Source organism: Vulpes lagopus, chromosome 11, assembly GCF_018345385.1.
Source record: "Vulpes lagopus strain Blue_001 chromosome 11, ASM1834538v1, whole genome shotgun sequence".
NCBI classification, from domain to species: Eukaryota; Metazoa; Chordata; class Mammalia; order Carnivora; family Canidae; genus Vulpes; species Vulpes lagopus.
Window position 1 is genome coordinate 17,233,116 of NC_054834.1, and position 19,348 is coordinate 17,252,463.

General features: G+C 37.2%; 1 protein-coding gene across 4 annotated transcripts in view; it reads left to right on the forward strand.

Annotated features, from left to right (window-relative positions):
- The window catches only part of CCDC146 (coiled-coil domain containing 146), a 128,092-nt gene that overhangs the window by 10,957 nt on the left and 97,787 nt on the right, over window positions 1-19,348 (forward strand). For all 4 annotated transcript variants that reach the window (XM_041773791.1, XM_041773793.1, XM_041773794.1 and 1 more), the window contains one exon: window positions 14,505-14,674. In XM_041773791.1, the coding sequence (XP_041629725.1) occupies window positions 14,516-14,674 (159 nt within the window). In that variant the 5' untranslated portion in view covers window positions 14,505-14,515. The remainder of the gene's footprint in view (window positions 1-14,504; window positions 14,675-19,348) is intronic.

A 19,348-nucleotide genomic window follows, 5' to 3' on the forward strand; every position in this document is an offset into this window, starting at 1 on the left:
GTTTTCTTTTTTTTTTTTTTTTTTTTAAGATTTTTATTTATTCGTGAGAGACACAGAGAGAGGCAAAAACATGGGCAGAGAGAGAAGCAGGGTCCCCACAGGGAGCCAGATGTGGGACTTCATCTCAGGACCCAGGGTCACTCCCTAAGCCAAAAGCAGATACTCAACCACCGAGCCACCCAGGTGCCCCGAGAGAGAATCTTAAGCAAGGTCCATGTTCAGTACAGAGTCCTACACGAGGCTCCATTTCACAGCCCTGAGATCATGACCTGAGGTGAAATCGAGAGTTGGTCACTTAACCGCCTGTGCCACTGTTATAGTTTTTTATATCTTGTGCTCATTTTAGTTTAGCAACATTTACCCATTTATTTGGTCACCTCTTTCCTTCTATCTTTGGTTTTGTTTTTACCAAAGTATATCTTTACATATATCCATGAGTCTCTGAGTTATTTCTTTAGACTTTGTCTGATAATGTCTTTATTTTGCCCTTACTCTTAAGTAATAAGTTAGTTGACTGTTACTGTCTCTCAGTACTTTGAAGGAGTATAGTTTTTGCTAATGAGAAGCCTAGGTCTTCTATCTGTCTAATTCAGTGCATTTGTAGAGAAACTGCCTTTTCTCTTTGGTTGTTTTTAGAATTTTTTTCCTTTGTTTTGATTGTCTACAGTTTTCACACTTCGTGTAAGTTTAGTTCTTTTTGTTTGCTTTGCTTTGTTTTAAAGTTACTGAGGTATAATTTACACACAGTAAAATTCACCCTTTTTGGGAAAACAGTTCTATGAATTCTGGCAAATGTATACAGTGATGTGACCACCATGACAATCAGGATGTAGAACTTTTTCATCGTTGCCAAAAGTTCCCTCATACCACTAGTCATTTATTCTCCCCTTATGTCCAGCCTCTAGCAAATACCGATCTGTTATCTGAACCTATATTTTTGCGTTTTCCAGAAACTCATATACATGGAATCATATAGTACATAGCCTTTTGACTTAATATAATGTATTTGAGATTCACTCACATTATTGTATGTTATCAATAGTTTATTTGTTTTTATTTCTGAGTTGAATTCCATTGAATGAATATACCATAATCTGTTTATAGATCTATAAGTTGATATTTGAGTTGTTTTCAGTTTGGGGTGAATATTAATAAAGTCAATATAAACATTTGTGTACAGTTTTTGAATAGATATATATCCTCATTTCCTTTGAATAAATACATATGAATGAATGGCTGGGTCATTTGGTAAATGTTTGTTTACTTTTTAGGAAGTAAGTAAACTATTTTCCAAAGGAGCTCTACAATTTTACATTCTCACTAGTAATATGTGAGAGTTACAGTTACTCCACATCCTCCCAACACTTGGTATTGTCACTTTTAATAAAAGACTCTAATGTGTGTAGTTGTATCTCATTGTGATTTTTATTTGCATTTCCCTAATTACTAACGAAATGAACATATTTTCACATTCTTATATGGCATTTGTATATCTTAGGTTAAATATAAGTTCAAATCTTTTGCCCATTTTTTAGATTGGTCTGTTTGATATCCTATTTTTAAAAAGAGATTTTATTTATTCTTGAGAGACAGAGAGAGAGAGGCAGAGACATAGGCAGAGGGGGAAGCAGGCTCCCTGCAGGGAGCCAGATGTGGGACTCCATCTCAGGACCCCAGATCACTACCTGAGCAAAAGGCAGATGCTCAACCACTGAGCCACCCAGGTGTCCCTGATTTCTTATTAAACCATGAGATTTCTTTATATATTTTCAATACCAGTCTTTTGGCAGATACATTATTTGCACATATTTTCTTCCCATCTGTGACTTTTATTTTCAGTTTTCCAATACTGTCTTCTAAAAAGCAGATCTCTTAGATTTTGAAAAAGTCCAATTGATCTATTTTTTCCTTTTATGATTTGTGGTTTTGTATCCAATCTAAAAATGAACAAACAATCCAATCATGAAATGGGCAAAAGACATGAACAGAAATTTCACAGAGGAAGACCTAGACATGGCCAACAAGCACATGAGAAAATGCTCTGCATCACTTGCCATCAGGGAAATACAAATCAAAACCACAATGAGATACCACCTCACACCAGTGAGAGTGGTGAAAATTAACAAGACAGGAAACAACAAATGTTGGAGAGGATGTGGAGAAAGGGGAACCCTCCTGCACTGTTGGTGGGAATGTGAACTGGTGCAGCCACTCTGGAAAACTGTGTGGAGGTTCCTCAAAGAGTTACAAATAGACCTGCCCTACGACCCAGCAATTGCACTGTTGGGGATTTACCCCAAAGATACAGATGCAGTGAAACGCCGGGACACCTGCACCCCGATGTTTCTAGCAGCAATGTCCACAATAGCCAAACTGTGGGAGGACCCTCGGTGTCCATCGAAAGATGAATGGATAAAGAAGATGTGGTCTATGTATACAATGGAATATTACTCAGCCATCAGAAATGACAAATACCCACCATTTGCTTCAACATGGATGGAAATGGAGGGTATTATGCTGAGTGAAATAAGTCAATCGGAGGACAAACATTATATGGTCTCATTCATTTGGGGAGTGTAGGAAATAGTGAGAGGGAGTAAAGGGGAAAGGAGAAAAAATGAGTGGGAAATATCGGAGAGGGAGACAGAACATGAGAGACTCCTAACTCTGGAAAATGAACAAGGGGTGGTGGAAAGAGAGGTGGACGGGGCGTGGGGGTGACTGGGTGACGGGCACTGGGGGGGACTTGATGGAATGAGCACTGGGTGTTATGCTATATGTTGGCAAATTGAACTCCAATAAAAAAAATAAAAATAAAATAAAATAAAGAAAACCCATCACCCTAGATTTAGACTAAAGGAAATTGGGCAAGATACTTTACCTCTAGCATCACATTCATCTCCTCTATGGGCTATGATATGAATGGGCTGTTCTAAAGATTCAGTGTGTCCCAGATTTAGGAGTCTCTCATGGTTTGTGTCACTCTCTGATTTTTCCCACTCAATTCAGCTCCTTTCCCTCATAATCCCTTTCACTATTTCTTATATTCCAGGAGAAGGGCACTTGATGGAATGAGGACTGGTTGTTACACTATATGTTGACAATTTGAATTTACATAAAACTAAATAAATAAAAAATTTAAAATATATATAAAGATTAACAAAAAAATGAACAAACAAAACTTTTTCTAAACCAAGGTTGTGAATATTTTCTCCTATGTTTTCTTCTGAACATTTTTTACTTTTAGATTTTACATTTAGGTATATGCCTCATTTCCAGTTACTTTCTGTAAATGATGTGGGGTATGGTTTGAGGTAAATTCTTCTACATAAGGATGTCTAATTATTCAGCATCATTTGTTGAAAAATATGATCATCTCAATGGATTAAAAAACTGTTTAGCAAAATTCAATACCTAGTCCTGTTAAAAATTCTCTACATACTTGGAATAGGAGGAAACTTCCTTCACCTGGTACAGGCATCTCTGGAAAGTTATACTTGACATCATACTTAACTATAAAAGATTGAATGCTTTCCCCATTAAGATGTGGAACAAAGATAGAATGTTCACTCTTACCACTTTTGTTCTGCATTGTACTGGAGGTTCCACATAGCGTAATAAAACAATAAAAAGAATAAAAGGAATCTACATTGGAAAGGAAGAAGTCAGTTTGTGTTTATTTGCAGATAGCATGTTCAGATAAGTAGAAAATTCGAAGGAATATTGTGCAAAGCTACTTAATTAATAAAAATGTTTCACCAGGTACAAGATACAAGGTCAATAACAAAAACCAATTTTATTTCTAAGGACTAACAATGGTATTTGGAGATTGAAATTTAAAAATAGTATCATTTATGATAACATACAAAATGTGACATACTTAGGGATAAATTTAAACAAGCATATACAAGACCTATCTTCTAAAAGCCATAAGATATTGCTGAGAGAAACTGAAGATGACCTAAATAGCTAGGGAGAAAAATCATATTCATGGAAGATAAAACTCAACATTAAGATGGCATATCACCCCACACTAATGTATTTATTCATTGTTCAGTCAAAATTGCACAGGCTTTTTTAAAAATAGGAATTGACAAATTGCTTCTAATTCTTTTTTATGGAAATAAAAAATACATAGTATAGCCAAAACAATTTTGAAAAGTAACTTTGAGGATTTACACTATCTCATTTTAAGACTTACTGCAGAACTACGATAATCAATACAATATTGTATGGTATAAGAATAGACATAAATCAATGGGACAGAATAGAGAACATAGAAATAGACCTACACATATTTGGTTAATTGATTTTTGAATTGGTTTTTGAAATATTTGGTTGATTTTGGAAATATTTGGTTAATTGATTTTTGAAAAGGTGCCATAGTCATTCATTGGGAAGAGGATGCTTTTCCTAACAAATGGTGCTGAACAACTAGATATTAATGTGCCCCTCTCCCCAAAGAACATCAACCCTTATTTCACAGCATACATAAGACTTGAAAGAGATAAAAGATGCAAGTAGAAGAGCTAAAACTCTAAAGTTCTAGAAGAAGACATAAGGGAAAATCTTGTGACCTTGAGTTTGGCAAAGATATCTTAAGATACAAAAAAAGTGAACCATAAAAGAAAAATATGATAAATTGGATTTCCTCAAAATTAAGAAAAAAATTGCCCTTCAAAAAGACAGTGCTAAGAAAATGAAAAGATTAGGAGAGATTGAGAGAAAATATCTACAAAACAGATTAATAAGGGATTTATATCCCAAATACACAGAGTGCTCACAACATTAATAGGAAGCAAAAGAACCTGATTTTTTTACTGGGCAAACAATAGAAAATAGACACTTCATCTTAGGAGATATATAAGTGACATGTAAGCTCATAAAAATATGTTCAACATTAATAAGTCCTTATGGAAATGCAAATTAGAACTACAAATTAAAAATTAAAATTAGATGCCACTATACACCTACCAGGATGGCAAAAAATAAAAATACTGACAGTATCAAGTGTACAAGGATATGGATCAGTGGGAACCTTGGTGTCCACTTGTTCCTGGTGTGAATATAAAAGGGTGCAGCCATTTTGGAAAATAATTTGACGGTTTTTATAGAATTTGACATATACTTATCATATGACCCAGTAATTCCATTCCTAGATATTTACCCGAAAAATAAAACCATACATGAAATCCTTCACATGAAGACTTATACTCAAATATTTATAGCAAGTTTATTCATAATAGCCAAACACGAGTAATGAATCAAATGTCTATCAGCAGGTAAATCTGCAAATAAATTGTGATGTATTTGTACAGTGTGATACTACTCAGCAATAAAAGGAATGAAATATTGATGTCCATGGCAATGTGGATGAACCTCAGAAACCTTATGCTAAATTATAGGAGCCAGAAAAATCTATGATTCTATTTATATAAGTTACTGGAAAAAACAAAACTAGATGTTACCAGGTGCCTGGGCTGGCAGGCAGGGGGATAGCCATGGGCACTGAGTGTAAAGGCACCCAAAGGAAACTTGGAGAACAATGGGTTTGTTTGTGGCAGTGATGACACAACTGTCAATGTTTGTAAAATCTCATCAAATTGTATTCTTAAGATTGAGAGTTTTATGACACAAATTGTATTTCCATAAAACTGACTAAAGAACCCCACTTAATTCATCTTTTTCTCTCTTCCTCTTAAATGTTGACACCCAAGTGCAGTGTTATTAGGTAGCATTATGGTATCAGGATGGTTGTCGGCCAGTGGTTGCTGTTTGACCCTGCCGACCTCTCTTGAGATATGCGTTCACCTGGGTCTCACACTTGGCTCTCCTTGTTGGTGTCTTCTGAGAATTCTGCATTCCCATCTGGTTCTCTCAATTGCGTGGGGGCACAGAGCTTCCTGAAGCTGTGTCTTTCATCACAACGTCAAGGGCGCCTGGGAGGTAGCACTGTCATCTCTACCTCAGTGTGTCTCCCATGTCACTTTGAACCGTCTTGGGCCTTCCCTGTCTACTGCTTCATTGCATGCAAGGGTAGGATCGGTGATGGTATGGAGCCTTGCCACTTGCCCCACCTCTCTCCTGGGAGAAGAGGCACGTCCTCTCTCTGAGGTTCTTGAATGTCTGAGTTCCACGATTTCGTTTCCTGAACCTTGCCCTGGGCAGACAGAATGCCACAGGGGCCCATGGCAACTCTCCTTGCTCCCTGGCTCAGAGAGAGGTTATGGGTTGGTTTTTTTGTTTTGTTTTGTTTTTTAACTTCCTCTTCCAATGTAAAGTAGGAAAATTGGCTCGGTAAATATTCTTCTAACCCTATAATGAATGTAAGAACCTTTTACTTTTAGAGGAAGGAAAGAAATTGAGTAAGAGATACTGCCCAAGGGAAGGAAGACCGAAGTGGAGATCTGTGTAGGGCCAGGGGAAGCCTGAGAACAGAAGTAGTTATGCAATGAAAAGAGGAGACTATGAAATTTCTAGCCATGGCATAAGGAACTTTGCCTACTTATTGTCTAAAGCTGGCCCTGCCCTAAGAGTTGACACATATTCTTTCAAGGACCCAAATACTTTGCAAATACAAATATTTTGCAGCACCCAATATCCTCCAGAGTCTTTCTGTTCCTAGATTAAAACATCTGATAGTGGGCGTTGAAGGTTAGGCTTACCAGGACTCTCACACACGAAATCTTAAGGAAATATTCTGGGACAAATTCATGCTAGAGAAGACCCAACCTAGAGATTCCTAAATTATTTGATCCAGTCACAGGCTGACATCTGTTTATTTGATCCCTGTCAAAATCATTTAAGGCGTATTACACATGAAAGCAAAAGAACCAGACCGTGGTGGGAGGGAGCTAACATTTATTGAAGACTACATGCTGGGGCTGGGCTGAGATTTTGTTCCATTTAATCTTCATAACAACCCTTAAATCATCTTGCAGTTGAGAAGATAGCCACTTAGAGGTTGAATATCTTGTCCAAGGTCACACAGGAAGGGGAACAATGAGATTCAAGCCTGAATGGAACTTCAAAGTATTCATTTCCATTACCCCATGCTGTCATGCTGGTAGACTAAGTTAAAGCCACTAATCCCAGGCTTAGATGAAATAACGGGAGAAATAAGGGAGATGGGGGGCGGGGGCTGTTGCAGATGGGAAGCAGCAATAGCTTCATGAAGTTCTTTGCTAAGAAGCCAGACCAATCTAGAATCACAGTTCCTACTGACTAGCATATGGGGAAGAGGAAAGGAGTAAATTGAAAAGCAGGTTTGCAAGGCAATGGCCTAATTTGACAGGACATTTAAACTAGCATTGTAATGTTATGAATGTGCTTTCAGGTATGTTTTTTTTTTTTAAATTTAAGCAAAGTTAACAGTAGAATTTGAAAAACATGCACATTTTTGTAGCATAAGTAAGGAATGGCCTGCAATGTGAAGATTCTAGATTGCACACAAACATATAGAGTCTCTGCTTCACAGACCTTCTGGAAGACAGCTTCAGACCTACTTGAGCGTTCCAAACCTCCCACAGGATTTGGAACTGTTTCTGCTCACTACAAATTATTCGGTAACCATCAAGGGAACTGATAGGGCCTCTCAGGCATCCTTTGAATTTCTGAAGCCTGACTGGACTTGCAGAATGACTGTAAATTATTGCGGATATGAGACCAGTGTTTCTTGCCACACTTTGCGTGCGAAAGCTTTCCTTTGGTTTGTAACTATAGCAACAAGTTCTATAGCCCATTGTTTTGCACAGCTCAGTCTTAACCACCTCCAGCACTGCCTAATAATCACTGCTCTACAAGAATTAAGTTGTCTTTAATTGATTTACATTGTATTGGCCTGCTCTTTGCTAAAGGGATTGTAGCTTTGCACCTTTGCCATGACAGAAGTCAAATTCCTTTAGCCTGCTATATCCTTGATTCTGCTTTCCGTTACTGGAGGCTAAGCTCAAAGGGCTTTATCAAGGCCATGGCAAGAGTCCTTAGATGGTACATAAGGGTAAGGGATTTGGAGCCAGTGGACATGAATTAGAATAAGTACTGCCCACTTATTGCTGTGTGATCCTGGGTACATCACTTATATTCTCTGACCTTCCATTTCCTTGTCTGTAAAATAGAGATAATAATAATTATGAACATGGCTGTTACAAGAATAAAATGAAGTCATATGAAGGAAACTCTGTTTAAACTGTGAAGGGCTATCTACGTGTTGTTATTACTAAGTGCACAGGTGAACCACCACTGGGCAGGAGTTCCCAGCTGCTCATGAGGGCAACCAGGAGCCTATGTTAGAGACGAGAATCGTGTCTGATTCTCTGAAGTCTTTCACGTGGATGGTCCTTCCCGTCATGACCCTATATGTTATACCCACTCAGAAATGAGTAATATGGAGCTTATTTTGACGGTGTGGGTTTCTGAGGAAAAGGAAAAAGAATTAGTTTTAAAGAGAAGGTGAATAACTTTCCTTGGGTCTGTGTTTGGGGTTGTCGGGTAGCATGCAAAGGGAGGCAAAAGGACAGTGAAATGAATTGGGAGAAGGACTAGAGCTCTCTTAGCTTCCTTCCCTCCCAAGGAGGGAGCTTATCCGAGAACACTGGTTCTCTGCGATCGTGGGCAGTGAACATTAGTTACACATGCATATAATTTAAGATTTATTTATTTATTTATTTTTAAGATTTAACTAATACTGTGAACATTTACTTTAAAGGCTAGATATGCACTTGGAGCTTCCTCTCAAGAGTTCTCTTTTATTTCTATATATGTACGTATGTATGTATGTACGTATGTTTTTAACCCACATTTTACTTTAACCCTTCAGTTATGAGGCAAATTTTATCTATACTTATTGAACTGCAGTGGTTGGTTTTTTTTGTCCCAGATTGTTTTTTTTTTTTTTTGCAAGTTTCTTTTATTTTTTTGAGAGTGTTTTTTTTAATTTTCTTTCTTTCCTTGTTTTTTTAGGAACAGAAAGAAGTTGTGGTTTGATTTGTTAGGTCTTTGAATGACAAAGCTTATCTACCCCCACTTCTTAAAAACAGGACCTGAAGTCTGCATCCATATCTTTAAAAAAATGTTTCAACTCTAACCCCTAACCGTGTCTTTGTATAATAACAATGGGTATTATGTAATCGTACATTAATTAAAGATCTACACATGAATAAATGCAGTGATTGTATCTGTTGCATTTAGGGCTCTGGAGTTGGTAGTATCAGGTGATGATGTTGTTGGATGAAGTGGATCTGCATGTGGGATCCAGTGCCCAATATTCTGAGCCTGTGATATGTGGACCAGGGGCCTTTTAGGAAGGGCTTTCAATGTTGACTTTTAATCTCATCTCTAAAAAAGAATATGCATATAATCAGAGATACACTGACAGGACCAAAAGACACTTGTCATATAACTATATATACCATAATTTTTGTAACCTCATTTTGACATATTTTTTTGGTAAGTACAGGAAACTGAAACAAACAAACAAAATAATTGTCCCAAATGTTTCCCTTCGTCCAACAAGTCCAACTCTGAGTTAACTGGAGACATAGTCTCATAACTCACCTATAGCAATGGGCTGCTGGGGGAGGGAGCATGTGATCATGTTTCCAGGGCAGATAGAGGAGCTAACTTATGAAAAAGAATGCTCAGGTTCAGTGTAGGACTATATCATTTTTTACTTTACATCATACTCTCTATTCTAAGATGAGCAAAACTTGTGCTAGTTTGGTGGCAAGTAATATCAAAAGGCAGCGTGGTTTCCTGCCACATATTTCTTGAAGCAAGCATGGCCCTTTATCTTCAAAAAATCACCATCATTTGTGTATTCTGCCCCATTCTCTGGTGCATGGACTATTTGGTTTTTGCATGTGCTCCTTGTAACTGTCAAGAAAAATTTCCTTAAGAGTACAAAATCAAAACACAAAATGATGATCACTTCTTTGGCTCTAGAGAAGAGGAAGTAGTGGTTTGTCTTACAACACAAGGCATACTCTGCAATGTTTATTGCTTCATTATTCTTTGTGAAGCTTCCTATTTTGGCTTTATCTTTTAAGCCTGAGACAAAGTGTGAATAATAGAGACGTTCAGTGTTCTTATGGAATAGGACTAAAGCTCATATTTACCTGTCTTTCTCCTTCACTAGCCTTTTGCTTTTCTGTGTTAAACCTCAGTACATGTCCTCTCCCTTCTAGAAAGCCTCATAAAACCATGTCTTCTCTTCTTTGGACTCCTACAGCATGGAGTACTGACTCACAGTACTGCCTCTGCTCAGGTTCTCAGTTTCTAACCTTCCCATCAAGCTGCTGCACTGCAGCATTTGCCGTGGGAATTGTGCCTACTGGAAATGTGCAGTGCATGGTAACCCTGCCTCTGTGGTCCATGCTTTCATAGCACCTGTTTCAGTTATATTTATTTTTACATTTATCTCTGTAATTCTCTGATTAATTTCTATCTTGCTTATCAGTCTGTGAGCACCCCTGAGGCCAGACACCTGGTCTGGTTTTGCTCACCAAAGAATCTATCTCCTGTCCCTAGCAGAGGGATCTGATTCACAGCCACTAAATTGTCTCCTTGCCTTCAAATTACACCCTTTCCAAAACATTCCTTTCATTGTCACTAACACCTTTACAAGCTCAGATAACTCCTTAATCCAAAAAACCGAACCAAAACCAAAACAAAAACAAAAAACAAAAACAAAGCAAAAAAAGTAATGGCTTCCAATTCCTATAGATTAAAATCTAAATTCCAGGCTACATGCTGCTTTTAAAGGCTTATCTCAATGTTGGTAGGACAACATTGCTTTTTATTTAGGTTTATTTTACCTTACATTGTATGATATAAAGCTAGTTATTCCCTGCCTTGATTTCTCTTTATATTGTAAATTGCTTGGCTCTTTGTAAATTATTGCTCTTCATAAAACAACTCAGTATATATTTGCTTACTTGATTTAGGTATCATGGAAATACACATCTCTAGAATGACTATACTTGATAGCTGTGTTGTTCTTCCTACACTAGGAATTTAGATGTTTTATAAATATTTCCTTGTTTATATCATGTAAATTGAAACTATATTTTATTCTATTTTTTTATTTATAGCTGTCAATCATATTACCTGCAGCATGGTGATATTAACAGGCTTTGCAATCCCACATTAATGGATCCTTGAATATGCATTTAATCTGTTAAATTTTGCTATCTATTTAAGCCCTTTCCAACCTGTTATTTAGATTAGTTAGTGTTCTAGGTTTACATTCACTTGAGACTTTTGTATTTGTCCAATTGTGTTTTCTAACTTTCCTACTCACTCTCCCTTTCTTTTTTAAAGGGCAAAGTTTGTCTGATAATATCTATCAGAACTCTGTTATAGTGTCTTTTTGTTGCTTCCCTCTGGATAATGTTTTACCTGATTTAAAGTATTTGAAATGTTTTCATGATAATACAGACTGAAAACTTCCCCAGACTGAGGAATTTGTACAAATTCAGCATAGTGACCTTCTTTTGTTGCTTGGGTAAGCTGCACTGGGCAAGTGCAGTGCCCTAGGTAAAGTGCAGGGCTTTGAGATGATTGCCTGAAATTAAGTTTTGAAAGTTAATGTCATCCTGATTATAAAAATTCCAAGAGCCTTGAAAAAAATTTTTTAAAGAAATATATGTACTATACTTTGCAAAACTGTGATAGCAGAAAACTGGAAACATTCCACATGTTTATAATTTGGGGATTGTTTGAATAGCCTGTGGCATAGCCACATAAAGGAGTGTTGTGCAGGTGTGCAATGACATGAGGGTTATCTCTGTACAGTATTATAGAGTTCTTTAGGGTATATTATTAAATCTCCGTGTCTGGGTTTTGCTTCAAAATTATGGGGAGAGCAGAGGCGTAAGTAGAAAGGTTTAGATAAAACAAAATTGTTCATGAATTATTATTTGTTGAAGCTAGTTAATGGACACTGGAGGATTGACTATACCATTCTGTTATTTTTGTTTATATTTGAAATATTTCTTAAAGGAAAAGCTAAAATTAACAGGTATGATCTAATGTTCTGAAGGATATATTTTGCTGGGATAGTCATTAACATTTTTCACCCATGAAATGGTTGAACCTACATATTTTAGCTTATAAACACAAACAAATGTAGATATGTAATCAAACCTTTTTAGCTCCTTAAAGATTAAACAACAAACATGTAATTGGTAAAATTGAAGTATTATGATGCCTTAATAACAACAGATTCTTTTATTTTATTATATTTTTTAAAGATTTTATATATTTATTTGACACAGAGAACAAGAGCACAAGCAGGGGGAGCGGCAGAGGAAGAGAGAGAGAGAGAGAGAGAGAGAGAGAGAGAGAGAGAAGCAGGCTCCCTGTAGAACAAGGAGCCTGATGCGGGGCTCAATCCCAGGACCCTGGGATAGTGACCTGAGATGTAGGCAGATGCTTAACCCACTGAGCCACCCAGCTGCCCCACAACAGGTTCTTTTAAAACACTGCTTTATGGCACTGAAAAAAATATACATGTATTAAAGGAGTGGGAATCCAAACGATCTCAGTAGCTATTACTATCACAAAAAGAAAGACAACCAAATGAAGTGAAAGAAAAAAAAAAAAAAGAAAAAAGACAAAAAAAAGAAAAAAAAACAAAGAAAAAGAAAGACAATCAGACATTTAGTGCCTTCTGATGGAAGTACATGCTACACCTATGAAGTATTTTTGTAGCAAGAATTGGAAAACAAGTGTATGTATAATTTATGTCCGTGGTAGAAAATTAGAGATAGCAGAATGGAAGCCGAAAGTCCACAGGTATTATCATATTTAATTTGTGTATACTTTTTATGAAACAAAAATTAGTTGCTGTGACTCCCATTTTAGAGAGGAAGAAAAGAAACTTAATGAATAAATGGCATGACTATGGCCACCTGACTAATAAATTTAGGAGCCAGAGCCTACCATGCCTTCCAGATTCATATTACAGATCATGCGTTCCCTATTAAAAGAATGAGGATTCCCATCATCAAGGAGCAGCTAATCTGATGAGATAGACATGAGAGATGATACATGTTCAACAGAAGATCTGGACCTTAAATTTATGACAGTTGGAGTTATCTTCTCTGGCAAGAGAAAAGTGCAAGTATACTCTTCTGTTAAGTGCAGATTCACATGTGTCAGAAATCAAAGAGCAAATGATTAAATTGGCATTTTTTAAAAAATGCAATGGAGTCTTCTTACTAGCTCTCTTAGAAGAGCAACTATCCCAATGCCACCAAAATGGGCCAGGAGAGACCTTGCAGGCCAAGACAGGTCCTTTTAGAGGTTGCTCTGGATCCACTTGAATATGTGAGCAAATCAATGGGCAGTACATAGGCTGGCTACGTGACTTGTGCAGTCATACAAGGACCTGCTCTCAGAAGGGTTTGAGCTTGGTTTAATGCTAGTCACCATCTTGATATCCTTAATCTTATTGTTGAGCTTATGTTTTATAAGTGAAGTCTGATAAGATAACTAAGCATGTACATGGCAGCAGATATAGGTGAGGGGCAAGGCAGTATATACAAGCATAGGCCTGAGTTGTGGTCATAGCAGGAATACAGGTATGTAGCAATTAAGCAATCGGGCTAGTGCACAGGTGCATGCCTCAGGCAGTGTTCACCACCATAGGGTGTTGATTTTTAGTTTCCCCCCAAATTTTTTTTTTAATTTTATTTATTTATGATAGTCATACAGAGAGAAAGAGAGAGAGACAGAGACACAGGCAGAAGGAGAAGCAGGCTCCACGCGCCGGGAGCCTGATGTGGGATTCGATCCCGGATCTCCAGGATCGCGCCCTGGGCCAAAGGCAGGCGCCAAACCGCTGCGCCACCCAGGGATCCCTCCCCCCAAATTTTTGAATTAATTTTGTGTTATATTTTAAGAGTGAAAGTTATATTTATTTACCCAATCAATAAGTAGTAATTGAAGATAACTATAATGCTCAGTAAACAAAATTAGGTTTCTACGCTCATGGAGCTTGCATTCTAGTTACGCCACTTTTTTCCAAATAATGCAACAATAGCTTGCTTTTTAAAATTAAGATTATTGGGTCATCTGGGTGGCTCAATTAGTTAAGTATCTGCCTTTGGTCATGTATATTGTGTGATGTATATATCAGGATCCGGTCATGATCCCAGAATCCTGGAATTGAGCCCCATTTTGGGCTCCCTGTTCTTTGGAGAGCCTGCTTCTCCCTCTCCCCATGCCTGCTGTTCCCCCTGCTTATGTGTGCTCCTTCTCTCTCTGTCAAATAAATGAGTAAATAAATAAATACATAAATAAGAATTACTGAGTGTAACAATGGAGAATATCTTTATAACAAAGGAGACTTTATAATAATTTATAGCTAAGTTTACTGATCTGAAATTTCATTGGAGAATAGCTTACTCCAGTTGACTTTTGCTTGCTTTTATTATTTTCTACTAATTTTACTTTATAGTTGAAGATTCCCTAAAGCTGGATATGGTATCATTTTATTTTAGAATTGTGAAAAATGGAAGACAGTACAACAGACACAGAACAAGAAGAGGAAGAGGAAAAAGATGAAAAAGATCAAGAAGACCCCATTTATGCTATAGCACCCACAATTAATATCCAAGATGAGCGGTGTGTTGATTTATCTACGACTCCAGCTTTCATTTGTCTACATGAGGTATGTTTCTCTTTACATATTACTATACTAAGACCTGTCATTATCTACTTAAAAATCAGATGAAGCTAATGTTATTATCAAAATGATTCATTACATGTAACCTGTAGGCAATATACATAGTTTGAAGCATTTTAAAATAAAATAGTCCCCACCTTCTCTTCCAAAGTCTTATACAATCTCGGACTAACACAGTGGTGTAGATTCTGATACTTTTATAGCATAATAAATATTTGCATATATATGGTCAATTAAGTACATTCCGTAGGTCAGTAAATGATATAAAAGAGCAAATTTCTTTCATTATTGAATATACTATATTTACGTCCATAAAATGAAGATAAAAGATCTTGACATACAATGATAGAAAAATGTACATTTACCTAACTAAATGTAGCTAGAGCAGTAGAGCACCGAAATATACTGCTTCTTAACTAGCAGAGAAGAAAAAAGGAAATATGATTTTTGTTCTAGTTTTGTCTTGTATAATTTTTTAAAAAGGTGAACATTTAGGAAATGCTCATATATGAGGAGAGTTTCTTTTTAAAATAATAACTGACTACATATGCAACTGTTACCTTATCATGCTTGAGAACTATACTTTAGAAAGTGTTTTAGAGAACATCTGAATTCTGGACTATTTACTTTATGCAAATATAACTGAATAAAATCTCTAAGTAAGTTGATGGTCATAATAAAAATAAGCTTAGGAGTGCCTGGGTGGCTCAGTCAGTCGAGCACCTCACTTTTGATTTTGGCTCAGAGCATGATCTCAGGGTCATGGGATCAAGCCCCTCATTGGGTTACTTTCAGCAGGGAGTCTGCTTGGGATTCTCTCCATTTCCCTCTCTGCCCCTTCCTCTGCTCTCTCTCTCTCAAATAAATAAATCTTTAAAAAAAATAAAAATTAAAATAAGCTTAAAAACTCTTAGAACAAAATCAGAGTTTATCCAAAACCAAGAAGCAAAACCAAATCCCCACCCAAATATTTTGTTGGTGTAAAGATTTGAAATAATTGCTGCCACTACTGTGAATTTTTATTTTATATAGAAACAGGATATCAGGAACACAAGATGTCCACTTGTCCTGTTACTGGTGTTGTTAATTTTGATCACTTGATTAAAGTGCTGACTTTCACAATGTTTCTCCTTTGTAAAATTATTTTTCTGTCTGAAATTAATCAGGACCTATGGGGAGATTCTCTGAGACTGAGATTAAATATCCTATTCCTCCTAAAATTTTCACCTACTAGGTTTACATCTCTTGATGATACTTGCCCAAATCAATTTTTATTACTATGGTTGCCAAATGATGATTGTCTAATTCCATTATTCATTCTTCATTTATTAGTTGGCTTCTACAAGGCAGAACTTTCTCTTCTTTTATTTCTATCTACCTTTTTCCTATGTACCTATCTATCTAGACCTATAAGTTCTTATTCCATTCAGTGAGTCATAATCCATGACTGTCATTTTTTGTTTTGATGTTTCAATTTTCCCTGATTTTGCCATTGTAAATCTCTTCAAGAGGACTCACTTGTCCTTTTTACATGACTCTATGATTCTTTGTGTAATTCTTTAATTTCTGTCATAAGAATGTGTTCCAGATTCATCTTGCATTTTCTTTGCTCCAGCCTTGGAATTCTCAAAATTTCTCAAAGGATCCCTGGTTCCTTTTAGTGGAGAATGATATATTTGCAAACTTAGATCTCAGTGCTGGGTATGCTGGTAGCTACTGGTCTGTCACTGCTTCTAAGTCCTCTCAGAAGACAGAGCTAGGCAACACATGCATGAATATATTTACCCACAAGTTTGTAGCTATTTCTTTATCTATATTTATATCCTTAAAACCATGAATTCACATCTCTAGTCTTAATATTTTTAAGGACTCTCTCTTTCTGCTAAAATCCATCATATATCTAACTTTTTGCAATAGAATTTCTATTTTTATACCACTACCCTTAACAATTCTATCAAATAAAAAATAAGGCTATACTGGAATTCATTTCTACTAAAGGTTATGTTAATAATAAAAACTATAGTCAAGTTTTTTAAGGCACAGATAATGAAGCATGGAAGGTTTGTCTTATAAAGTCAAAGGAGCTCTTAGGACAACTTCTGCATACTGATGTTCAGTGTAACAATTTATTAAATATCTCAAGAATCTCTCAATATACATGTATGCATAAATTATAGTTATTAAACATTGGGGATGACTGGCCCCTGATAAGGTTGATACCTTAGACTAGCGTCAAAGAACTGTCTTATCTACACTTCTGAGTAGCGTAAAATTACATTACTAATTAAATCAGTAATTTCACGGGATCCCTGGGTGGCGCAGCGGTTTGGCGCCTGCCTTTGGCCCAGGGCGCGATCCTGGAGACCCGGGATCGAATCCCACATCGGGCTCCCGGTGCATAGAGCCTGCTTCTCCCTCCGCCTGTGTCTCTGCCTCTCTCTCTCTCTCTCTGTGTTCCTATCATAAATAAATAAACATAAAAAAAAATTATTAAAAAAAAAATCAGTAATTTCACTGCATAACAGCTGTTCCTCAAGACAGCAAAATCTTGCAGAATGATTATCAGCATCAAATAACTTTATTTCCATAAGAAACACCACTGAAATTGCTCCTGTTGGCATCTATAGCTTTATTTGCTAATTCTTTCAGCATTTGTCTAAGATTTATGAGTCGTAACAAAATTTTTGACCTACTTTATATGAGCTTCCCTCCTTTGCTTATCTAAACAGAAGCTGTATCTGCAGAATAGCAAGAGTTCAGATGGCAACTGAAAGAAAGCAGTCAGAAATCCACTTTCAAAAGTCCAGATGCTTGGCATCACATTGAAAGAACCAGAAGCTGCTTACAGCATGTATTATTATTAATGCTAGTCACACAATTGGCCCACATTACCAAAATACAAATGGCACGGTCTCATTTAACATTGCATGCAGGGGATCCCTGGGTGGCTCAGCGGTTTAGCACCTGCCTTTGACCCAGGGCGCGATCCTGGAGTCCAGGGATCGAATTCCAGTCGGGCTCCCGGCATGGAGCCTGCTTCTCTCTCCTCCTGTGTCTCTGCCTCTCTCTGTCTCTCTGTGTCTATCATAAATAAATAAATCTTAAAAAACAAAAACAAAAAAAACATTGCCTGCAGAGGGCAGCCCCGGTGGCGCAGTGGTTTAGCACTGCCTGCACACCCGGGGTATGATCCTGAGGAACTGGGACCGAGTGGAACCGGGATCGAGTCCCGCGTCGGGCTTCCTGCATGGAGCCTGCTTCTCCCTCTGCCTCTCTCTCTCTCTCTCTCTCTCTCTCTCTCTCTCTTTCTGTGTGTGTGTGTGTGTGTGTGTGTGTGTGTGTGTCTAGGAATAAATAAATAAGTAAAAAAATCTTAAAAAAAAAAAAACATTGCCTGCAGAATATGCTCAGTATGGTATTCATAGCACTGTGTGATTTGGGCCCAAACCACGTGTGCAAGCTAATAATTCACTTAGATTCTCCTGATCTTCTGTTTATGGTGCACTCCATCACAGGGACGCTCCCACACTCAGAAGCCTAGGGAACTGGCACATATTCACAAACTATGATGCAAGATTATGGCTGTCCAGAAATACTTCTAGTCACATTGCCTCCTGAAAGACTGTGCTATTCACACCCAAAGAAATCAAATCAAATACCTGTATAGGCCATACTTTGTAACCCCTGCATCTGTTCCTAATCTTTTAGAGTCTGGCTTAATTCCCATGCCCTTAGAGAAATTTTGCCAGTGTTCCCTACAACCTCTCAACTGTTGGAGCATTTGTAGGCTCCACCCGTCACATGTTACTAGGTCATTAACAGATATTTATGGAATATCTTCTCCTCATATAATATTTTGCATGGAAAATTTAGAATTCCCCACTGACACTGGGACTATATAAATCAGTAAGACCTAACAGGGCAGGAACTACACTGTGTTTTTTTTTTTTTTTTTTTTTTTTACACTGTGTTGATTCACACTGGGATGAATGTTCCAAGTGGTACTTAGGAACTAAGCCACATGGCTTCCAGCAATAGACTGTATGGATTAATGCTGCACGTCTGCTCCCCAACTCTACCATCACTGTCCACCTGTGAGGCCTGACGCTCAGGCCTGAGGCTAGATTTTTATTGTCTTATTGAAAACTTGTTGGTGTTCTATTTTATTTTTTTTTAATTTTTTTTGTTATCAAAAAAAATTTTTTGTTATCATATAACATATATACAGTGGTGCTTACAAATACTCAGTGTACAGTTGAGTGAATGTTCACGTAGTCCTATAACCCAACACATTCAGAACCAAATTCATCGGGATCCCTGGGTGGCGCAGCGGTTTGGCGCCTGCCTTTGGCCCAGGGCGCGATCCTGGAGACCCGGGATCGAATCCCACGTCGGGCTCCCGGTGCATGGAGCCTGCTTCTCCCTCTGCCTGTGTCTCTGCCTCTCTCTCTCTCTCTCTGTGACTATCATAAATAAAAAAATAAAAAAAAAAAAAATTAAAAAAAAAAAAAAAAAAAGAACCAAATTCATCATTCTTCTCCCAATCCTAATTCTTCTCTTTGTCAGTTTGAGAGTTAAATATCTTCTTCCAATATCTCTTAAATTTATCTGTTCTCCACTCCTGCCATATATTCCCACTCAGATCAAAATATGTTTCCT